This window comes from Gopherus flavomarginatus, chromosome 14 (genome assembly GCF_025201925.1).
Source record: "Gopherus flavomarginatus isolate rGopFla2 chromosome 14, rGopFla2.mat.asm, whole genome shotgun sequence".
Lineage (NCBI taxonomy): Eukaryota > Metazoa > Chordata > Testudines > Testudinidae > Gopherus > Gopherus flavomarginatus.
Genome location: NC_066630.1, coordinates 2,556,039 through 2,576,551, shown reverse-complemented (window position 1 = coordinate 2,576,551; position 20,513 = coordinate 2,556,039). Strand labels below are relative to the sequence as shown.

Genomic DNA, 20,513 nt, shown 5'->3' with positions numbered 1-20,513 from the left:
TATATTCACATCCTCTGCATGGCCCCACCAAGTCGTGAGACCTCCTTGTCAACTTCCTCTTGGCCCTGGCTAAAGTGACCATCTTCAACACCAGGAGGAGGATGCTGGACGAGGGGGTGCTCTGCAACTGTGGGACCTATTTCCGCTCCTCCCTGGTCTCACGCATTTGGGCAGAGTTCCTCTGGGGGGCATCTGCTGGCTCCCTAAACAGCTGTGAGCAGCAGGGGGCGCTGTCCGGGGTTCTCTGCTCGGTGTCCCCCTCTGAATCCCTATTTCTGAACCTAAAAAGAACAGGAGTACTTGTGGCACCTTAGAGACTAACACATTTATTTGAGCATAAGCTTTCGTGGGCTACAGCCCACTTTATCAGATGCATGCAGTGGAAAATACAGTAGGAAGATATATATATACAGAGAACATGAAACAGTGGGTTTTACCGTACACACTCTAATGATGTCCCTCTGCCATGTACATTGGCCAAATCGGACAGTCTCTACATAAAATAATAAATGGACACAAATCAAACGTCAAGAATTATAACATTCAACAACCAGTCGGAGAACACTTCAGCCTCCCTGGTCACTCAATTACAGACCTAAAAGTCGCAATATTATAACCAAAAAACTTCAGAAACAGACTCCAATGAGAGACTGCTGAATTGGAATTAATTTGCAAAATGGACGCCATTAAATTAGGCTTGAATGAAGACTGGGAGTGAATGGGTCATTACACACAGTATTTCCCCATGTTTATCTCCCCCCCCACTGTTCCTCACAACTTATTGTCAACTGCTGCAAATGGACCATTTTGATCACTACTACAAAAAGTTTTTTTTCCTCTCCTGTTGGTAATAGCTCACCTTAACTGATCACTCTCGTTGGAGTACATATGGTAACACCCATTGTTTCATGTTCTGTGTGTGTGTGTGTGTGTGTGTGTGTGTGTGTGTATATCTTCTACTGTATTGCATCCGATGAAGTGGGCTGTAGCCCACGAAAGCTTATGCTCAAATAAATGTGTTAGTCTCTAAGGTGCCACAAGTACTCTTGTTCTTTTTGCGGATACTGACTAACACGGCTGCTACTCTGAATTCTGAACCTGTGACCTCCACTCCCTTCCCTGTTGTTCTTTAGTTGTCCCCTGTGTTTAGTTGGATCCCAGGTCCAGTGGTCCCTCCCGTGAGGCTGGGGGAGGGGCCTTTAGATGTGGGTGGGCTTATGCCCGCCCACTTCCCAGAAATTCAATGTGGCCAGCAACTGGTGTCTGAGACCAGCCTTCCAGTACCCCGGCACCCAGCCAGCCTGCCCCCTTCTGCATGGGGAGTGGTTGGCACTGCGATTCCAGTGCTGCAGTGTCCCGTTGTCCTGTGGCTACTCACCAGTGGCTGGAGTGCGGCGCTAGGGTTCTCCTGAATCACTCTGCTCAGCCCTCCTGTGAGACATGCCACGTTTTCTTAGGCTGCAAGTGCAGGAGGCTGGAGTCCTCGAGTGGGAGGCTGCTCAGTGAATGAAGTTGGCCTGCCGTGCCTACGCACTCTTTGGGAATGGGAGTGTCTCAGGCATAGCAGAGGGGAATTGCGCCCGCAGGGACAGGTGGACTGAACTGAGCCTGGGGAGTTGCTGCATGACTGGGAAGAGGTGAGACTGGCTCTAAAAATGTCACCACCGCTGGTACGGAGAGTCCTGCTTTTGGCTTGGGGACCAGGACCAGATCCAATCCAAATTCAGGAACGGTAGGACTCTCCAGCACCAAATAACCAAGTGTCTCTCAGAAGAGACTCGGACTATTCATTAATATGTCTGTTAGTGCATGGTGAGCGAGGTGTGTGGAACTGAGACCTCTGAGCCCCTAATGCCCCACACCAAAGCCCACATGCTATTTCTCCTGGACTCCCCATTGCTGGGACTTGGACACTAGTGGCCGAGATGTGTCTGGAACCAGTGTGCCTGCCTGCCTCTGAGCTGGGTGTTTGAAGGGTGAGGAGCACAGTGGCATGGGACTCACTGGGAAGGCTGGCAGGATGCACCTGGAGGGAGCCCAGTTCTGGGCAAAAGGAACTGAGGCCAGCCTAGTCTCTGACCTGTTGTGTGTTATTGTCCCGCAGGACACACAGACATTCAGCTGGAGCAGCCAGACAGAACACAGGGAATGGAGACCAAAGTCCAAGCACCAGGGTTCGCCAACGCCATCAAGTCAAGAGTCCGAGCCCAGCAGATGGCACAGGTGAAGCATGGTACTGGACGGGGTCATGCTTGGCTTTTCAGGTAGCGGCTGTATGGCAGGCAGTGCTCAGGGCCTTGGCTAGTGGAGGAAGATGACAACCCGCTGTACGGATGCTTGTTGAACCAAAGCTATGTCTTGTTAACACACAGCATGGCCCATGGCTGCCCTGAAATTTTATGAAAACGTTGTGGAGTGTGGCCAAAGACTACTAGTCCCAGCGTGCAATACTCTAACTTGATCCAACCGGACAGCCCACGGTATGCACTGGGACTTGTGCTCTCCCTGCACTGCCATATTTAAGGGGAGAGAAGTTCCATTCTGGGCCAGGTAGGAGCATCCTTTAGGTTCCTTGTGAGTTGCCATTGTGGCCCTATGACTGAGTAATTGGAGCAGCTCTGCCATAGAATCCAAGGTCAGAAGGGATCATTGTGATCCTCTAGTCTGACCTCTAGTATAGCACAGGCTAGAGAATGGCCCCCAAATAACTTCTGGAGCAGATCTTTTAGAAAAACAGCCAATCTTCATTTAAAAATTCTCAGTGATAAAGAATCCATCATGACTTTTGGTAAGTTGTTCCAACAGTTAATTACTTGCACGGTTAAAAATTTACACCTTATTTCCAATCTGAATTTGTCTAGCTTCAACTTCCAGCCCTCGGATTGTTAGACCTTTCTCTGGTGGATTGAAGAGCCCACTCTTAAATATTTGTTCCCCATGTAGATACTTGTGTACTGTGATCAAGTCACCCCTTGCACTTCTCTTTGTTAAACTAAACAGACTGAGCTCCTTGAGTCTGTCGCTACAAGGCAGGTGTTCTAATCCTTTAATCATTCTTGTGGCTCTTCTCTGAACCCTCTCCAAATTATCAACATCCTTCTGGAATTTTGGGCACCAGAACTGGACACAGGATTCCAGTAGCAGTCACACCAGTGCCAAATACAGAAGTAAAATAACCTCTCTCCTTCTGCTCAAGATTCCTTTGCTTAAGCATTCCAGGATCACATTAGCTGTTTTGACCACAGTGTCATACTGGGAGTTCATGTTCAGCTGATTGTCCACGATGACCCCCAAATCTTTTTCAGAGTCACTGCTTCCCAGGATAGAGTCAGGCATTCTGTAAATATGGCTGACATTTTTTGTTCCTAGATGTATGTACACCTCTACCCCGATATAACGCTGTCCTTGGGAGCCAAAAAATCTTACCGCATTATAGGTGAAACCGCCTTATATCGAACTTGCTTTGATCCGCTGGAGTGTGCAGCCCTGCCCCCCTGAGCACTGCTTTACCACGTTATATGCAAATTCGTGTTATATCAGGTCGTGTTATATCAGGGTAGGGGTGTACTTACATTTAACTGTATAAAACCCCATATTGTTTGATTGACCTAGTTTACCAAGTAATCCAGATCACTGTCAGTGACTTCTCCTCTTCATTATTTGTCATTGCTCCAATTTTTGCATCATCTGCAACTTTATCATTGATGATCTTACGTTTTCTTCCAGGTCATTGATAAAACTATTAAATAACCTAGGGCCAAGAACCAATTCTCACTGTGGACACACCCATTTAATTATGATTCCCCATTTACAGTTACATTTTGAGGCTTATAAATTAGCCAGTTTTTAATCCACTTAATGTGTGCCATGTTAATTTTATACAGTTCTAGTTTTTTAATGAGAACATTGTGCAACGCCACATCAAATTCCTTGCAGAAATCAAAATCTGTTATGTCAATACTTCTACCTTTCTCAACCAAACTTGTAATGTCAAACTAATTTATTTTTTTATGACAGATCTATTTGCCATAAACCCAAGTTGATTTGCATTAATTACATTATCCTCCTTTAGTTTAGTATTAATCAAGTCCTGTATCAGTGGCTCCATGATCTTGCCCAGGGTTGATGTCAGGCAGAAAGGCCTATAATTACCTTGGCACAATATTAGCCTTCTTCCAGTCTTCTGGAAGAACTTCCCCAGTACTCCAAGACTTACTGAAAACCAGCATTAATGGTTCAGTGATCACCTCATCCAGCTTTTTTAAAACTCTTGGATGCAAGTTATCTGGACCTGCTAATTTAGAAATGTCAGACTTTAGTAGCTTCTGTTTAACATCCACCAGAGATGCTAGTGGAATGGAAAGAGTGTTACCACCACCACCATCTTCCCCGCCCCCCCCCCCCCCCCCCCCCACAATTATAGAGCAGCAATACTGTGACATACCATGGTACAGACCAGATCAGTGTGGGGCTGTGTGATCCCTACCCTGCAACCTTGGGTGCCTTACAATGCCTTGCTGAAGTAGCTCTCACCTGGGCCGCTCACAAACAGCCTTCCAGCATGCAAGCCACAGCGTGAGTGGCTCTGTAATTGCAGCCTGCCAGCCACACTTTGGCTCACACGGTAGCTCTCACTGCCGTTGGGTGACCCCAGCATTGCCCATCTCAGATTTCCCCCAGGAAAGGTATGTCCTGTTCTAGCCAGCCCTCTCCTGAACAGGACAAATATTTTGTCTCTTATTCCTATGATGGGATAATATGCCAGTGTATTATCTTAAGTAGTTATTCAGACACTTTTGTTCAAACATGCTGGATTAGATAAAACAGTAAAACAAGTTTATTAACTGCAAAGAGAGCTTTTAAGTGAGTACAAATAATGAGCCATAAAAATCAGAAATGGTTACTAGAAAAATGAAGATTAAAGGCTTACTAAAGCCTAACTTAACAAACTACATGAGATTCAAAGCAAAGTTTCTCACCACATGCTACAGCAGTTTATTGACGAAACTCTAAGGTCAGGACCCCTTCCCCAGAGTCCAACATCTGCTTCCTTTATCTCTTTAGGTGCAGTGGAAGCAATGGGCAGGGGAAGAAGGGGGGTGCTCTTCAGGTGTTTGTCCCTCCTTTTAATACTTTGTCCCCCTCTTGAAAATCATTTCCTGCTAGGCACAAGGAGACAAAGAGTCTATGTGGAAGGATGTTCCCTGCCAGCTTTCTTTGTTTCTTTCCTGCTTGATGACTCTCTTTACTGCTTAGATGCAAATTAAGCAGCGCATACATTCCTTTGCTTAGGACAGACCTGTTTGCCAGCTTCTCTTTGGGGAGGGCTGTGGGGTTTGGAACATGTGGTAATAACACCATACAGGGACGTCAGAACTTCACACAGTGTTGCCACACACATTTTACCAGGACAATATTGACCAGAATATTAAAAAATGATACCTCACAAGTGTATACAAAGATTATTACAATAGTGTCTAGGGTATGAATACAGGGATGTATTCTGTCACACATACTTATTGAAGACGCTGCCTTTTCTGCATTATTATTGATAATGTTACTGGTTCCATTTAGTAATGGACTAATACCATTGTCAGGATTCTTTTTGTTCCTAATGTATTTTTAAAACTCCTTATAGTCCTTAATTCTGCTGGCCATAAATTTCTACTTGTGTTCCTTGGCTTCCCATATCAATTTGCTACAATTCTGATCTTATTTATATTCATTGCTATCAAATTCCCCTTTCGTGTGTGTGTGTGTAAATTAATAATAACATAGAGTTTAAGGCCAGAAGGGAACATCAGGTCACCTAATCTGACTCCTGTATATTGCAGGCCATAAAATTCTCTATTACCCCTTATTGAGCCCAGAAATTTGTGTCTGGCAAAAGCATTTCCTAGATTTGAAGACATCAAGAGAGGTCTTTCTTTGGGAGTTTGTTCCAGTGGTTACTCACCCTCCCCCTTTTTTAAATAAAAATGTGCCTTATTTCTGTTTGAATTTGTCTGGCTTTGGCTTTCAGACATTGTTCTGCCTTTCCCTGTTAAATTAAAGAGCTCTTGAGTGCTTGGTGTTTTCTCCTTATACTCTGTAATCAAGTTAGATTACGCTCTCTAAGTCTCTCACTGTAAGGTGTTGTGGGTGGTTGTTTTTTTCTTTACCAGCCCTCAAGTGTTTTTGTGGCTTTTTTTCTGCACCCTTTCCAAATTTTCCGTATCCTTTTTAAAACATGGACATCACGCAATATTCCAGTATCAGTTTCACCAATGCTATGTACAAAGGAAAAATTCCCACTTTACTCACTACTCCACTTTCCATACGTCTAAGAGTCACATTCGCCCTTTTTGCTGGAGCATCGCACAGGAAGTTCATGTGGAGTTGCTTGTCCATTATGACCTCACAATCCTTTTCAGAGTCACTGCTTTCCTTTGTCTGACGAAGTGGGTATTCACCCACGAAAGCTCATGCTCCAATGCGTCTGTTAGTGTATAAGGTGCCACAGGACACTCTGACTGCTTTCCTTGTTCCTAGATGCATAAATTTGCATTTGTGTGCATTAAAACACATTTTGTTTGAATGGGCCCCAGTTATGAAGCAATCCAGATCACTCTGTAGGGTGGCTGTGTTGTCTTCGTTCTTTATCTCTCCAACAATCTTTGTGTCCTTCCCAAATGTTTTCAGCAATGGTTTTACTTCAGGATCGTTGATGAAAGTTTTCATAGTGTGTGGGTGAATACTGATCACTGTTGAACCCCACTAGAAACTCTCCCATTCAGTAATGATTCCCTAGTGACAATTTTTTTTTTTAAGGATAGTTCAGTTATCCAGTTCATGCATTTAATGTGTACTATATTGATATTGATCTCCTCAGCCAACTTTTCTAGGACTCTTGGGTGCAAGTTATCCAGGCCTGCTGATTTGAAAATATTTGTCCTTAGGAGATTGCAGTTAATATCCTTGTTAATTACTAATGGACTAGAAAGGACTACATCATTCTGCTTCTTTCCAAGTAATATTTATTAAACACTTCTGCCTTATCTGTATCATTATTAATAATTTCTCTCTATGTAATAATAATGGTCTATCCCATGGATTTTTTTTCCTTGACGTCTTTAGCTTCCCTTATAAATTTTCTGCACTCCATAACTTATATTGATTGCTATCTATTTCCCCATTTTTCCATTTGTTATATGTTTCTGTTTTATTTCAAGTAGCTGCCTTTGCATTGCCTCTGAATCAGGATGGGCTTTTTGCCAAAGATGTTGTCTTTTTGGATTGTAGAATTAGATTTTTGGCCGTTTAATAAACTCTTCTTAAACAACTCCCTATTTTCATTCACATTTTTCTGTCTAAATTTTTTCTCCAATCAATTTTGCTCAGAATATTCCTCAGCTTTGGGAAATCAACTCTTCTGAAGCACCAAGATTATATATTGCTCGTTGGGACTCTTCTCTCTTTGCTCATATGGATCCAGGTCATGATTTCTGATCCCTGTTACATACCTAACTTCTCTTGTTCCCTGGCCTGTAACAGACCCCTACCACTACTCCCTTCTGTTCTGTGTTAGGTAGGTCACTGATCCATACATATTCAGGATCCTGTGGTTCTGAGTTATCAGTCACTCTAAAACTGGTAATTGTGCCTTTAATGGAGAGTATCTCTCCACACATCTTTTACCTACTCTGTGCTTCCTGGACAAGTTGTAACCAGTGACTTTAACATTACAGTCTTGTGAATTGTCCCATCAGGTTTCAGTGATGCCAATTATATTAAATTTATTCTTGTCAGTGAGAATTTCCAGTTCCTCTTATTTGTTCCCCAGATTCCTAGCACTGGTATGTGAATGATTGAAAGGCTTCTCTTCACATTCTTGGCTGTATTAATTCAGTTTGTTCGCAACATGCTGAGTTAGTTTGTGCATTGTTTGCCTCCTTCTCCTGGTGGTGATAGTTTAGTGCCCTCCTGGCTGCCTCTGCTCCTTGCTTGTTGGGAAGGTTAGCCCGTGAGATGCAGGCTGTCCTGTTCGTACCGCCCCCGTCCCACTGCAGCGTAACCCGGCATTCCACAGAACTGCAGGCACAACATGGAGCTGTGGGGCGTTCCCGGCATCTGTAAAATCACTCAGGAACTGGCTCTCTTATGCAGTATGTGTCTACGAGCATCTAGGAATCTGCCTAGGGCCTACAAGTAACCTCCGAGGCTTAATGCTGTCCAGGGCCATGGTAACTCAGCCACTGCTTTGATTGCTGGGATTTCTACTGACTTACCCATTGCGTGGAAGCCATCTCTCCTTATGAATGAAGGGGTCTCCTGGGGGGACTGAGGTGCAGGGACTGGCTGGGGCTCCCTCTCCCAGAACTAGCCTTCGGTCAACACGGGCCACAAGCTGCTGCCTGTTTTCACTCTTGGAACCAGTCTGAAGCCTGTGGCCTGGCTTTGGTCATACGTTGCGCTTAGGGGAACCCACGACTGGATTCTGAGTCCTAGCAGACCACAGGCATCAAGGTGAGGGGCTGGTAAACACACACAGGGGGAACTGCCATCCTTCATGCTGTCGTGCATGTGAGCACATGTGCACAGTGGGATGCCAGGAGTGGCTGCACTCCTCTTCCCTCTGCAAAGGAGGAGGAGCAGCTCCTAGAGGCATGGCCTGTGAGGGAGTGGCAGGGAAGTGGCACTAGCTGCCCCTAGCAGAAAACCAGAAAAGGGCAGAGCTTTGGGCGGTGGGCAGAACCACTGGGTGGCATCTTGCAGGCTAATGTGCTGCCACTCCTCTCTCTTCCTCCCTGCCCTCCATTAGCTGCGAGGTTTGCTCCTTTCCTGCTGAGTATTCAGTGGAGTCCAGCAGTGTCGGATTTATTGGCATGTCAGATTTGCTGAGTCAGCCCTTCCCAAGGCCCAGGGCACCTCCTGGCAGGTTTTTGGGATCCCTGCTCCTCACCTGAATTAACACAGTGCCCCTAGAGCCGGGAAGTTTGCTGGCAGCCCGCAGGGGAAATGCTAACAGTGAGCGCCCTTGTTTCCCACATGCTCTGCTTGGTCCCGCCAACCCAGCCTGTGCAGACAGAGGCGGCGCAGGGGGTGGCAGCAGCTGGCAGAGGAACAAAGGCCCTAGTACTGCTCCCCATCCATGGGTGAACAGCGAAGCTCCCTTTGCAGAGGGCCGCAAGCTCCCTGTGAACCTGGGGCCCTGGGACGGAGTCTAATCCTTGCTGTTAGTAAGAATGGCTGTAGTGGTGCGTTTTCCCTTCTCCTCAGGAGGTGGGGCTGTGCATGTAGCCGGGCCAGCTAGATCTGCCACAGCTGCCTGTCTCTCCTCGCTCAGCCCTAATCTCTCTGCCCTCTGCATTTTCAGTGAATGGGGACTCTGCTGGTGCCACCGACGCTGAAGAGGAAAGGTCTGTGGTGGGAGTGACCTCGCCACCTGCGGCAGTGTCGAACGAGACCCCCAGCTCCACCGCTGCCATCCTTCCTGCTTCATCCCTCCCTGGGGAGCCAGAGGAGCCGGCCCCTGCCTCAGGCACCCAGTCATCTCAGGCTGCAGCACAGGCCTTGGAAGCTCTACCACCCGGGTAAGCAGCTCCATCTCAGGCCCATTCTGAACACGGTGTGGCCTATTCCCAGGGCAGGGCACCACGACGCTTGCTCCTCATGTGGCTGGGGTAGGGGGAGTGAGGCTAGCTCTGTGCAGAGAGGGTCCGAGGAACTTGAGTGGTCTGGGCCGTTGCTCTGAGCCTACAGGAGCAGCTGTGTTGGAGAGGGGGGCTCTGTTCTGCCAGGCTGGCTATGGAAACACAAAGGCACATGGGGCCTGTGGCACCTTCTGGAGCAGCACACACAAGCAGCCGGACTGTGACGGACCTGGTCCATGGACAGCATCTGTGGTTGGCTGTACGTTGGGACTGACCTTTCCTACCTCAGCAGGAGGTGGGCCAAGGCTGTATCCGTTTCACGTTCTCAGAAGCTATACACAGCAGCAATGCAACAAATCCCTTGCTGTCAGATCCCCAGGGGAGGAACTGCGCCTTTTGCTCTCCCTGAGCAGGACAGAAGTTATCTGTGATGCATATGTTACAAAGAGATGGGAAATTTCCAGAGAGCTCCTTTAAACAAGAGGGCCTGAACATTTTTTTAAAATAAACTCTTAGAAACATGTAAGGGTCCTGCTCGCCTGTCAGTTTGGAGGCGAGGGGTCTCACTTAGCTGGGGTCACCCATGCTAGCTGCTATACAGAGAAATGGGGGGAAAGATAGCTCAATGGTTTGAGCGTTGGCCTGCTAAACCCAGCGTTGTGAGTTCAATCCTTGAGGGGGCCATTTAGGGAACTGGGGTAAAAATCTGTCTGAGGATTGGTCCTGCTTTGAGCAGGGGGTTGGACTAGATACCTCCTGAGGTCCCTTCCAACCCTGAGATTCTGTTCTAGTGGGTCTGACTAGACAAAGTAGGCTGTCAGATGCACCCAGGAGGTGGAACCAGCGAGAGCTCTGTGCTTGGGTTTCTCTCCAGTCCTGGGCCTTTCCAGACTTACATGTAACAGCAGGAGGTGAAAAATCTTCAAAGCAGAATTTCATTTTCAGCTTCCTCCTGTCCCTTTAAAGAAAAGATGTGACTTGGTTCCTGCGTCACATAAAAATCTGCCTGTCCTCTGCATGGGCTGATGTCCTGCCAGGGATCTAAGACCAAGCATCTTCCTGTGTCTCCTGCTTGGCTCTGTGCATTGGAGATGACACCAGCTCCCAGCAGAAGAAATACAGCCTGCAGGGGAGGAGAACGTGGTGCTTGCAGTCCCCCCAGCAGTAGGGCAGTTGGGAGAGGGGCACTTTGGAAATAATGTAGATGTGTGAGCTGCAAGACCAGCGTGCAGCCCAGCCCAGGTTGCAGGAGAGCAGCCTGAGTGAAAGCTTTCTCTTTAATTTTGGGCCATTCAGGCAACACAGCAAGAGGGGGTTGTTAAAGGGGAAAATGGCCTGCATTTCCTGTGAGGTGAGCTGTTTGTTTTTCTTTGGCTAAGCCAGTGCCTGGAAGGTCAGGGCCTCGCTCATGTGTCAGTCACAGGTAATTAGTGTTAACAGCTCAGTGTGTCTTTGAGGGCGGGAGGTGAGGGTTACTTTCTCAGGGCTTGGGCTCTTCCTGTTCCCAGACAGCTGGAAAAGGTGCTCTGAAAAAGGTCTTTATTCCAGCAGGAGCTGGAGCCTCTCACTGCTCCTGCTGGTCAGACTGAAGATCTCCTCCTCGCCCGGGCAGACCTGGGCGCTGTCGTTCCTGGCGTGAGTGGCCTGTGACTGCCAGCCCAGCCCAGCCTGTGTGTCGCTCACAAACAGCATTATGGAAGGCCCTAAGGGTGCAGGGAGGTTTCAAGCCAGTGCTCTAGCATGTTCAGCTCTTCCAGCCACCCATTCTATGGCCTCGAGGAGCCACGCTGAGGATGGGCTAATTTGCTCTCCGTGTCCTGCCTCAATGGCATGTTCTTGCTGCTGTTTCTTTCTGTGATTTTGGAGCAGAGAATCCAGCATGTCAGAGGGAGAGAGGGCGGCAAATATTCAACCTGCTCTTTGTGGTGGGGGTAGGGAGGAGGAGGAACAGCAGTAGCAAAGCCCCTCCCATTGCACCCATTGACCTGCATGAACTTTAAGGGCCACCACACTGTAGTTTGGGCCGTTCCCTATCTGTACCCTGGGCAGAGGCTCTCCAGGGGGTAAAATGATTCCCCTTCTAGCTTGGGCATGTTATTGGTGTTACAGACTTGTGCTGTGCTAAGCTAGAGCGAACAGCCACTGGCCTGCTCGCACAGCGTGGAGCCCGGTGTCCTGCCCTGGGAGGGCGAGAGTGGAGTGTATTCTGGGGTCTCTCCTGTTGGTTCTGAGCACATCAGGAACCAGAGTTCTAGGGAAGGAGTGGCCAAATGTGAGACCTGCCCTGAGAGAGGCTAGATCGGCCTTTCTCCCCGCAGAGTTTTGCTCTGGCTTGGCAGTGCCCCTGGCTAAAATGAGGTGGGGGGAAAAGTGGAGGTACGCGAACCAGAGCAGGTGCAAGTGGGCTTGTGGGGGCAGGGGCTTTCTATTAGGCCCTGCTCTGGGGAGGCACATTTCTGGCTGTCTTACAACGCTGGTGTGTTCTGGGAACGACTTGGCTAGTGGTTTGGGGAGCAGCTTGCAGGCTGGAGAAGCAGTCAGCTGTGTCCATGTGGACAGCAGTGTCAGAGGACGAAGGGGGCCCAGACAGAGCTGGGTAGGTTCCGGCTTAGTAGCAAGACATTCCCATACATCGCTAAGCAGCGTGTGGATCAGCCACTTGGTGGCCGTGCTGTGGCTGGGGTGACTGACTGGGGAGGAGTGCGTAGCAGTTCTGAGGCTTGCTGCTTACAGGGGATTTGGGTCCCCACCCACTATCGAGCATCATGCCATTGCAGGTGGGTCCGAGAGCCTCCATGTCACTCTCACTGGCGTAGAATGCCCCAGGGGTTGAGTGCCTGTTGCAGGAGCCCGGGCTTTTCTACACACGTCCTTTGCTCCCTGTAGAGATGCAGTAGGATGATCTCCCCCACGTCCACTCCCTTCCACAGCCCTGAGGGGTCTCAGCACTTCCCAGCTTTAGATGCCTGGAGCTTGCTTCTTTCCCCATGTCTCACCACACATGTGGAATCTACAGAGGCCAGGTTCATGTGGGGATTCTGAGCTATTTATTCTGCTCAGATGACTGTCTCGAAACATCTGCATCAGATGTGGTGAGCACAAAGGAGTCTCGTGCACATGACTGGGAGTCTGTTTTAGGGGCTGGAGAATACTGGAAGGTGGTCTGAATAATTCCAGATCCAACAGCACCCAGAATTCATCCCCTTACATCCACCTGGCCTTACTCTTAAACTTGTTATCGTGTGATTAACTTGAAGGGAGCCAGGGCATGTGTGAGTATGAGAGCAGTTGCTTTGTAGAGTTGGAAATTTTTGAGGTGGGGACCCCACTTTAACACACAGGTTTCCCAGCTGGCTGATAATGGAATGGGAAGGCAGCTGGAGTCATCAACTCCTGCATCTGGTTCCTATCAATGATGATCCTGCGCTGGGGACGGAGAGCTAGTAGTTAACAGGGCTCTGTCTCGCGCACACAAAGAGGCACATTATGCTGTCTGGCAGAAGGGATGGTGCTGTGGTTTCTTACATAAAGCAAGGCATTTTGTTTGGACTGCGGGTTACCTTAGCACTGCCATTTCACACCGGCCACTGCTCCCCACAGCCACTGCCTGGTGCGGCCATTTCCTGCAACCAGAACAGAGTTACACTGGTGCACAGCGCAGGCAGGTGTGCCACACACTACAAACTCTCAGTGACAGGGTACCTGCGTAAAACCACAATCATCTTGCTCTTAGGAAGGGAGGGAAGACTACTGGTGATTTTCCACCAGTCACACACTGAAGCATGATTAGAGAGAGAGGTGCTTGCAAATAAATTGCCCACATTTCTTGGGGGAGTTTGTTTGACAGCTTCATCCCTGGCCGTGGGACTGAAGAATGGGCATAAGATGCAATGCACATGCATAAGCAAAACCCAGACACTAACTTCTTTGCAGCTGAGACTATGATTCTGTCACAGCACTTCGTTAGGATGTTGTTATTTTTCTGTTTTACCTCTTGTCCTGACTGTATGCTAGAGTAACAGCTGCAAGCTGCATTCTTATTGGCCCAGGAAACAGGCTCCAGCCAACTGAAATCTTTTTTTTTAAATTAAAGTACATTTAAAAAAAAATCTTTGAACAACCTGGTTTCTGATTGGCTGCGTTGATGTTTGTCTCAGCTCCTCCTGCAAACTGACAGTTGATTGTGCAGTGATCCCTATTATTGCAGACACAAATATGGTCTTGTGGAAGCTCAGATGTCATTGGGCCCTGGAAGAATACAGGAAGTAGTTTATTATCCACATTTTTCCATCTGTGTTGTAATAGTCATCCAATATCTGGGTTACTTATGTTCAAAGACACCCAAATCTTTGTTTGCTAAGATGCTCTTTTTGACATGCTCTTCAAAACCGGTCCACACGTGGTTGTCCACACATGGTTGTCCACACACAGTGGCTTGTCCTTTTCAATGACTAGATTGATGTGCAAACACTTCAGGTCTCTGAGGGTCTCCCTTTCTTTCTCACCTGGTCATACACTGTTACCAACTTCATTGCTGTAGAAATTGTGGCTTGTTAGGTACTGTCTCCCAATTTGCCAAGATCTCCAAAGCGGTAAGTGCCCTTTGTTTTGACAACACAAACAGGGATGACAGAGTCATCCTGTTAATGAACATAGAGCAGGAAGTATGTTGCAGAAATCAGGAGTGAGTGCGTCAAAAATTGCTTGCAGTTTTGCTGGTAATGGTGCCTGTTTCAGTCCACATGCTATCTGTGTGCTCCATTTTGGAATCTGTATCAGATGACCTAATTACTGTGGTTCCTTTGACACCAAGAGACTGGAAAGCTTGGCATGTACAATATGCAGAAGCATCCTTGTATCCACTTTCTCTTTAATATTGTACAAGTCTCAGGCTGCTTTAGCATCTCTACTGGTGATGGACTTTGGTACTTCACCATTGGAAGAGACTCCAGTAAGGAGTGTTTGTCCTGGAGTGCTCCTACAACCTCAGGTGCATTTGAATCATATATTCACAGAGGAATTTTACAGGTGACTGACTGCTTGTTGGATGCCACATTTAGAAACTTTAGAATACCTGTCACCTGGTATTGCATCCAACCTTAGATTCTGTCCGGCGCCGTCTTTCTGCAATTTTCGCAGAGTGACTATTGTCGTATCTGTCAAAGACTTGATTACAGAATTAGCTTTGTGAAATCCTTTTAGGACCTGCCTCAAATACTCAGCAGTCAATTCATCGAGGGTGTGGAATTTATCTCTAGCCATTATTGGTGTGACAGCCATCGCATCTCTGAGGTACACTTCTTTTGTGGCATGCTCTTAGCTCATGGATTCTGTCAGCTTGAGCTTCCAGCAGATGTCCTAATTTAGCATCTCTGTTCTTTTCATTGTTCCATCAGCATGAAAGAGTGACACAGGCATCGGTCCTACTGGGTGACTAAGAACAGTTGCCATTGAAACATCATCTCTGCATCTTTCTAAGGACAGGAAAACAGTTTCTGGATTGATAGCTGCTGTGATTGTCCCTCCCTTGCCAGACCTAAATTTGGTGGTCTTGGCCATGTCAGCAAATATTTTGATGCCAGATTTCTTGACTGAGTAGAAGAAGCTGCGTGTCCCATGAGAATCAAGTGCATCTCTCACAAATTTCTCCATTTGTTCTTCACCAGCATCTGCTGTTAGCTATAGAGACTCTTGTGCATCTGATGTTGCATTCTATCCAGTAGATATATTAAGCCCCTCTGAATACAGTTAAGGGTCAAATGGTTTGTTATGTTGTTGATGATGTGGCTGGTAAGAGGTATCTGTAACATGCTCTTCATTACTCTTCAGGGCAGAGGCATGGATTTGTTTGTGGACTGTCTACACTACTACATGTTAGGCCACTTCTTACTCCCATAGCTTTTGCATATTCACTCAGGACTTGTGAGGGTCCGTCTGAGAAGAGCTGGCTTCTTTCTTGTCAGTCCTATAATCCCACTGCTACCCTTTGCGTCTTTGGTGACACTTTTCTCTGTTCCCAGGTCACCCTAAATTCCACTGAAAGAACCAGGAGTCGGATGCACAACAAGTCCCCCAGCTTCAAAAGCACTGGGCACTCCTCCGGGGAGAGCTAGCATGTAGACTGGTATCCCCTGGTATAGTTGGGCCTCTCTGCAATAAAAAAGTGTGGCAGCATGGCACTCTGCGTGTTTCTTCACTCTCTTGCTCTGCATGGACATTTAGAAGCAGTATCTGCATAACCTGGAGAAAATGATCCCAGAACTTGAATGTAGCAGACTGGGCATTCGTCCATGTCTGAAATTCCTCCAGTCGTGGTAGTATATGCTGAGTCACAGCATCATTGAACTTTTAAATGACGTACTGTAAGGGCTCAGTGTCTTCAGACTCAAACACCTTTTGAATGTTAGCCAACCTTAGCCTCCCTGCTCATGACACCGAACAAATTAATAACGTTCCAGAGCACTCAGGGCCTCACGTGCTGGAGTCAAGCCACGCAGAGATCAAGCTGCAGACACATCAGGGTCAGCAAGAAGGTCTCACAATCCTGTGTCTTCCCAGAATTTTACAGTACAAGGAGGGAAACAGCACAGGGTGTGAAAACCACCCAGGCGAATCACGTTGGTACCAAATTCATTTCGGAGAGCCTGTTTATCACTTACTGAGCAACACATACAGCTGCTGATCCATTGTCTGAACAGCATGCTATTGCTGCTGCTGCTTCCTTCTATTTCGGCATTGTAGGGTACACTGTGGTCATCTCAACTGGTTTGGCATTTGCATTTGGTGCATATGCAACTGCTGTGTAGCTCCTCTTCTTGGTTGCAAGCGTGTGGTTGAAACTAGTCCAAAATGGAATCCCCCGAGTGTGAACAATATCAACGTCATTTGGCACTGGTAGGACATCGCAAGATAGTCATCTTACAAGACACCAGGAAAGATCTTGGGCAGTGTTCATTTGTAGGTGACAAAAGTTTATTTTCACAAGTACTTTCTCATGGGGAAATTGTTCTGGGTTTTTCAAATGCTGTGTACTGCATAAGAGATCTGTTTGTCCAGGGAGAATAAGTGACTTTTTTCACCCATTTCAGTGATATTTGCTGTGATGCTGGACTCTCTGCAGACTGTTCCTGAAATACCACTCTAGCCATTGAATGGAAGGTGTTCTTTCCATCATTGGTCTCTACATTGATGTCTGTATGATCATCTCGTTCATGGATGACATTTCCACCAACATGAAGTGGTACAATTCCATTTGAAAGGAACACACCTCCCTGGAGTCTTTCCACTTCAGTTTTTGCAGTGCTAGTGATGAACTTCCTCACCTCATCATAATTTAGGCAGAATCCATGAAGGTGTAGTCTATCAATTAAATTGTGAAACCCAAACTCATGGTGTAGCTGTGCAGCAAGACTTGTGTGCAGTGGTGTGATAATTTTATAACTGTTAAGTACTATCAACATGATATCGCGTTGATTCCCGAAAACACTATCAAACTACAGAAAATACTGCAAGAACTCAACACAAAAAGAAGCCAATTCAGACTGAAAATGAACTGCTCTGAAATGAAATTTATGCAGTCTGGGATGTCTTGCCAAAAGCACAAATAATAGTCAAGGGAGAACAAATAAAAGAAGTTGAGCAATACGTCTGTTTGGGCCAAGAAATTAACATGCACCATGATCAGGAGGGCGAACTCTTGCAAAGAAAGCAAGCAGGTTGGTGCGCATTCAGTTCTATCAAGGATGTCCTCCAAGGAAAAATCAACAAGGGAACACCCGCAAACCTCTGCAGCTCAACAGCACTGCGAACAATGTTGTACGGCAGCGAAACATGGCTGCTGGCAAAGATAGAGGAGCAATAATTGTCTGTCACGGAGTTGGTGATGGAAAGAATTCTGGGGATTTCAATCTGCGACCGAGTCTCCAAAGAAGTGATCAGACAGCAGAACGGAGCGCGGGACCTCATTGTTGAAAGCAGGTACAGTAAAATGTGATGGGTCAGGCATATAACTAGGCTTACTGACAATCGATGGACTGCAGTTGTCACCTAGTGGTATCCGCGGGAACTGAAATGACCACTCAGTCAACCTCCGAAGAAATGGGAAGATTTTTATTGTGAAAAGCCATGGCCACTCATAGGGAAGGAAGGCCAGGATAAGAGAAGAATGGAAGACATGTTGTGATTAGCACAATCTATACGAGGGCTAAAGGACCGATCGATCAAGGTGATCGTTTAAGTACGATGCACACGGTAATTGAGGCATCTTTTTTAAAATCTTCTGAAGGATGATATTTATTGCTGGCTGAATTGTGTGCCTCTGTATCTATCAACCAACGGAGAAACTCCACACCAATTGGGGCACAAAAGTAGCTACCTCTGTAAACTACGATCACCTAGCTCTGTGTAATTTGAGGCTTTCATTTTGGCTGTTTCCGATAGAAACAGCATTATACAAAACCACTTGTTCATTTTGAAAACATTTCATCAGGCTCACTTGCTGGAAGAACATCTACATGAATTGGGATGATTTAAGTTCCTGCTTCAGATTACTAGTAGCTTGGGTAGCATCAACTGATGTTGTGATGTTTCATAGAACAGTGGTAGAATTGCCTTGTCCATGCTGTTCATGTAATGAAATCGGAGAACCGCAGTGTTGTTCTAATCTTTCCTGCAATATGCTGCTGGAATAGCTTGCAGTTTCAAGGGAAGTGAGCTTTATATCGTTGAAGCAGCTTGGACTGGAGAGGAGTTTTCTTGTTGCACCTAAGAGACAGTCTTGTGATGGAATATTGGTGGCACATCATGTAAACTAGAAACTTCACCTAGTAGATACCAATACAATTCATCTCTCCTTGGATCTGCTGTCAATATCAGAGAATTCTTGCCAGTACTGGTGACTTTTGACGGTTTTTTGCATTCTTTTGATTTTTCTTGATAAAGAACACATTTTTCAAAGTTTATGAAGTGTCTTTGATGTAAGAGGCTTGTATCTGCCATGTCTTATATATTGTAACGTCCCTGTGGAGCTAATATTCCCAATTTATACTGTTAGCGTGACTACTGCCATTTTTCATTTTGTACAAATAGACATATTTGTGCTAAATTAGATATAAATTAGATTTTTGATAGTACGGTAATGTCCCTTTATGATTGAAGCCTAGTATAAAGCAGTGTATTGTCATCTATAACACAAATACTGACCTGTGGATAAGTGTCACTGAATTACAAGCTAGTTTCTAGACTATTTCAAAGCTTAGTAGGGCATGCATAGGCAATTACAAATTAAAATCTTGTACCAGGCAGACTAGATGCTACATTGTATATACAAAAGCTTACAAATGGATTAGTGTTACATTAGGAATTTATGTACATGTATATCTATCTACCCAATATGCAGTATGAACTATGGGCAGGCAACTGCTGCCGTGCACAGCCATCAGTGTGAGACTGATCTGGTCAGCAAATTTCAAATGAAAATAGCGAAAACTATTATAATCACTTATGAGATACTTTGACAATTAAAAATATACAATGTGAAAACATTTCATATTAGTGTATTGCAAAATGTTTTTTACCACTTATTAAATAGCTTCATTGTTTCTGGGGAAAAAAGAACAACTTGCCCATGCACAACGACTAGAAAAATCTTTTAATACATTGACTTTTGATAGCTTTGACCAATGAAAACCACATTAGGGTGTTGAAATTAATGTGAACAGTAGAAGCTGTAGTCATAGTCAGGTTGCAGCATTTCTGGAATTTTGTGAAAAATGACACTTTCTCAGAAAGCCTTTGACAAGGTCCTCTCAAGGATTGGTAACTGGTTAAAAGATAGGAAACAAAAGGGTAGGAATAAATGGTCAGTTTTCAGAATGGAGAGAGGTAAACAGTAGTGTCCCCCAAGGATCTGTACTGGGCCCAGTCCTAGTCAACATATTCATAAACAATCTGGGAAAAGGAGTAAACTGTGGGGTGGCAAAATTTGCAGATGGTACAAAACTGCTCAAAATAATTAAGTCCCAGGCAGCCTGTGAAGAGTTGCAAAAGGATCTCACAAAACTGGGTGACTGAGCAACAAAATGGCAGATGAAATTCAGTGTTGATAAATGCAAAGTAATGCACATTGGACACATAATCCCAATTATACATATACAATGATGAGGTCTAAATTAGCTGTTACCACTCAAGAAAGAGATCTTGGAGTCACTGTGGATAGTTCTCTGAAATCATCCACTCAATGTGCAGTGGCAATCAAAAAAGCAAACAGAATGTTGGGAGTCATTAAGAAAGGGATAGATAAGAAGACAGAAAATGTCACATTGCCTCTCTATAAATCGATGGTATGCCCACACCTTGAATATTGAGTGCAGATGTGGTCACCTCATCTCAAAAAAGATATATTGGAATTAGAAAAGATTCAGAAAAGGGCAACAAAAATGATTAGGGGTATGGATCAGCTTCCGTATGAGGAGAGATTACTAAGACTGGGACTTTTCAGCTTGGAAAAGAGGTGACACGGGAGGGATATGATAGAGGTCTATAAAATCATGAGTGGCATAGAGAAAGTGAATGAGGGAGTGTTATTTACTCCTTCTCGTAACACAAGAACTAGGGGTCACCAAATGAAGTTAATAGGTAGCAGGTTTAAAACAAACACAAGAAAGCCTTTTTTCACGCAATGCACTGTCAGGCTCTGGAGCTCCTTGCCAGAGGGTGTTGTGAAGGCCAGTACTATAACGGTTTTCAAAAGGGAGCTAGATAGATTCATGGAGGATAGGTCCATCAGTGGCTATTAGCCAGGATGGGCAGAGATAGTGTCCCTAGCCTCTGTTTGCCGGAAGCTGGGATTGGGTGACAGGGCATGGGTCACTTGATGATAAC

General features: G+C 46.0%; 1 protein-coding gene across 1 annotated transcript in view; it reads left to right on the top strand.

The window, feature by feature from the left end:
• The window catches only part of WWP2 (WW domain containing E3 ubiquitin protein ligase 2), an 85,335-nt gene that overhangs the window by 36,632 nt on the left and 28,190 nt on the right, over positions 1–20,513 (top strand). Inside the window, exons 7-8 of the mRNA XM_050922312.1 lie at positions 2,105–2,223; positions 9,356–9,572. Of these exons, the coding sequence (XP_050778269.1) occupies positions 2,105–2,223; positions 9,356–9,572 (336 nt within the window). The remainder of the gene's footprint in view (positions 1–2,104; positions 2,224–9,355; positions 9,573–20,513) is intronic.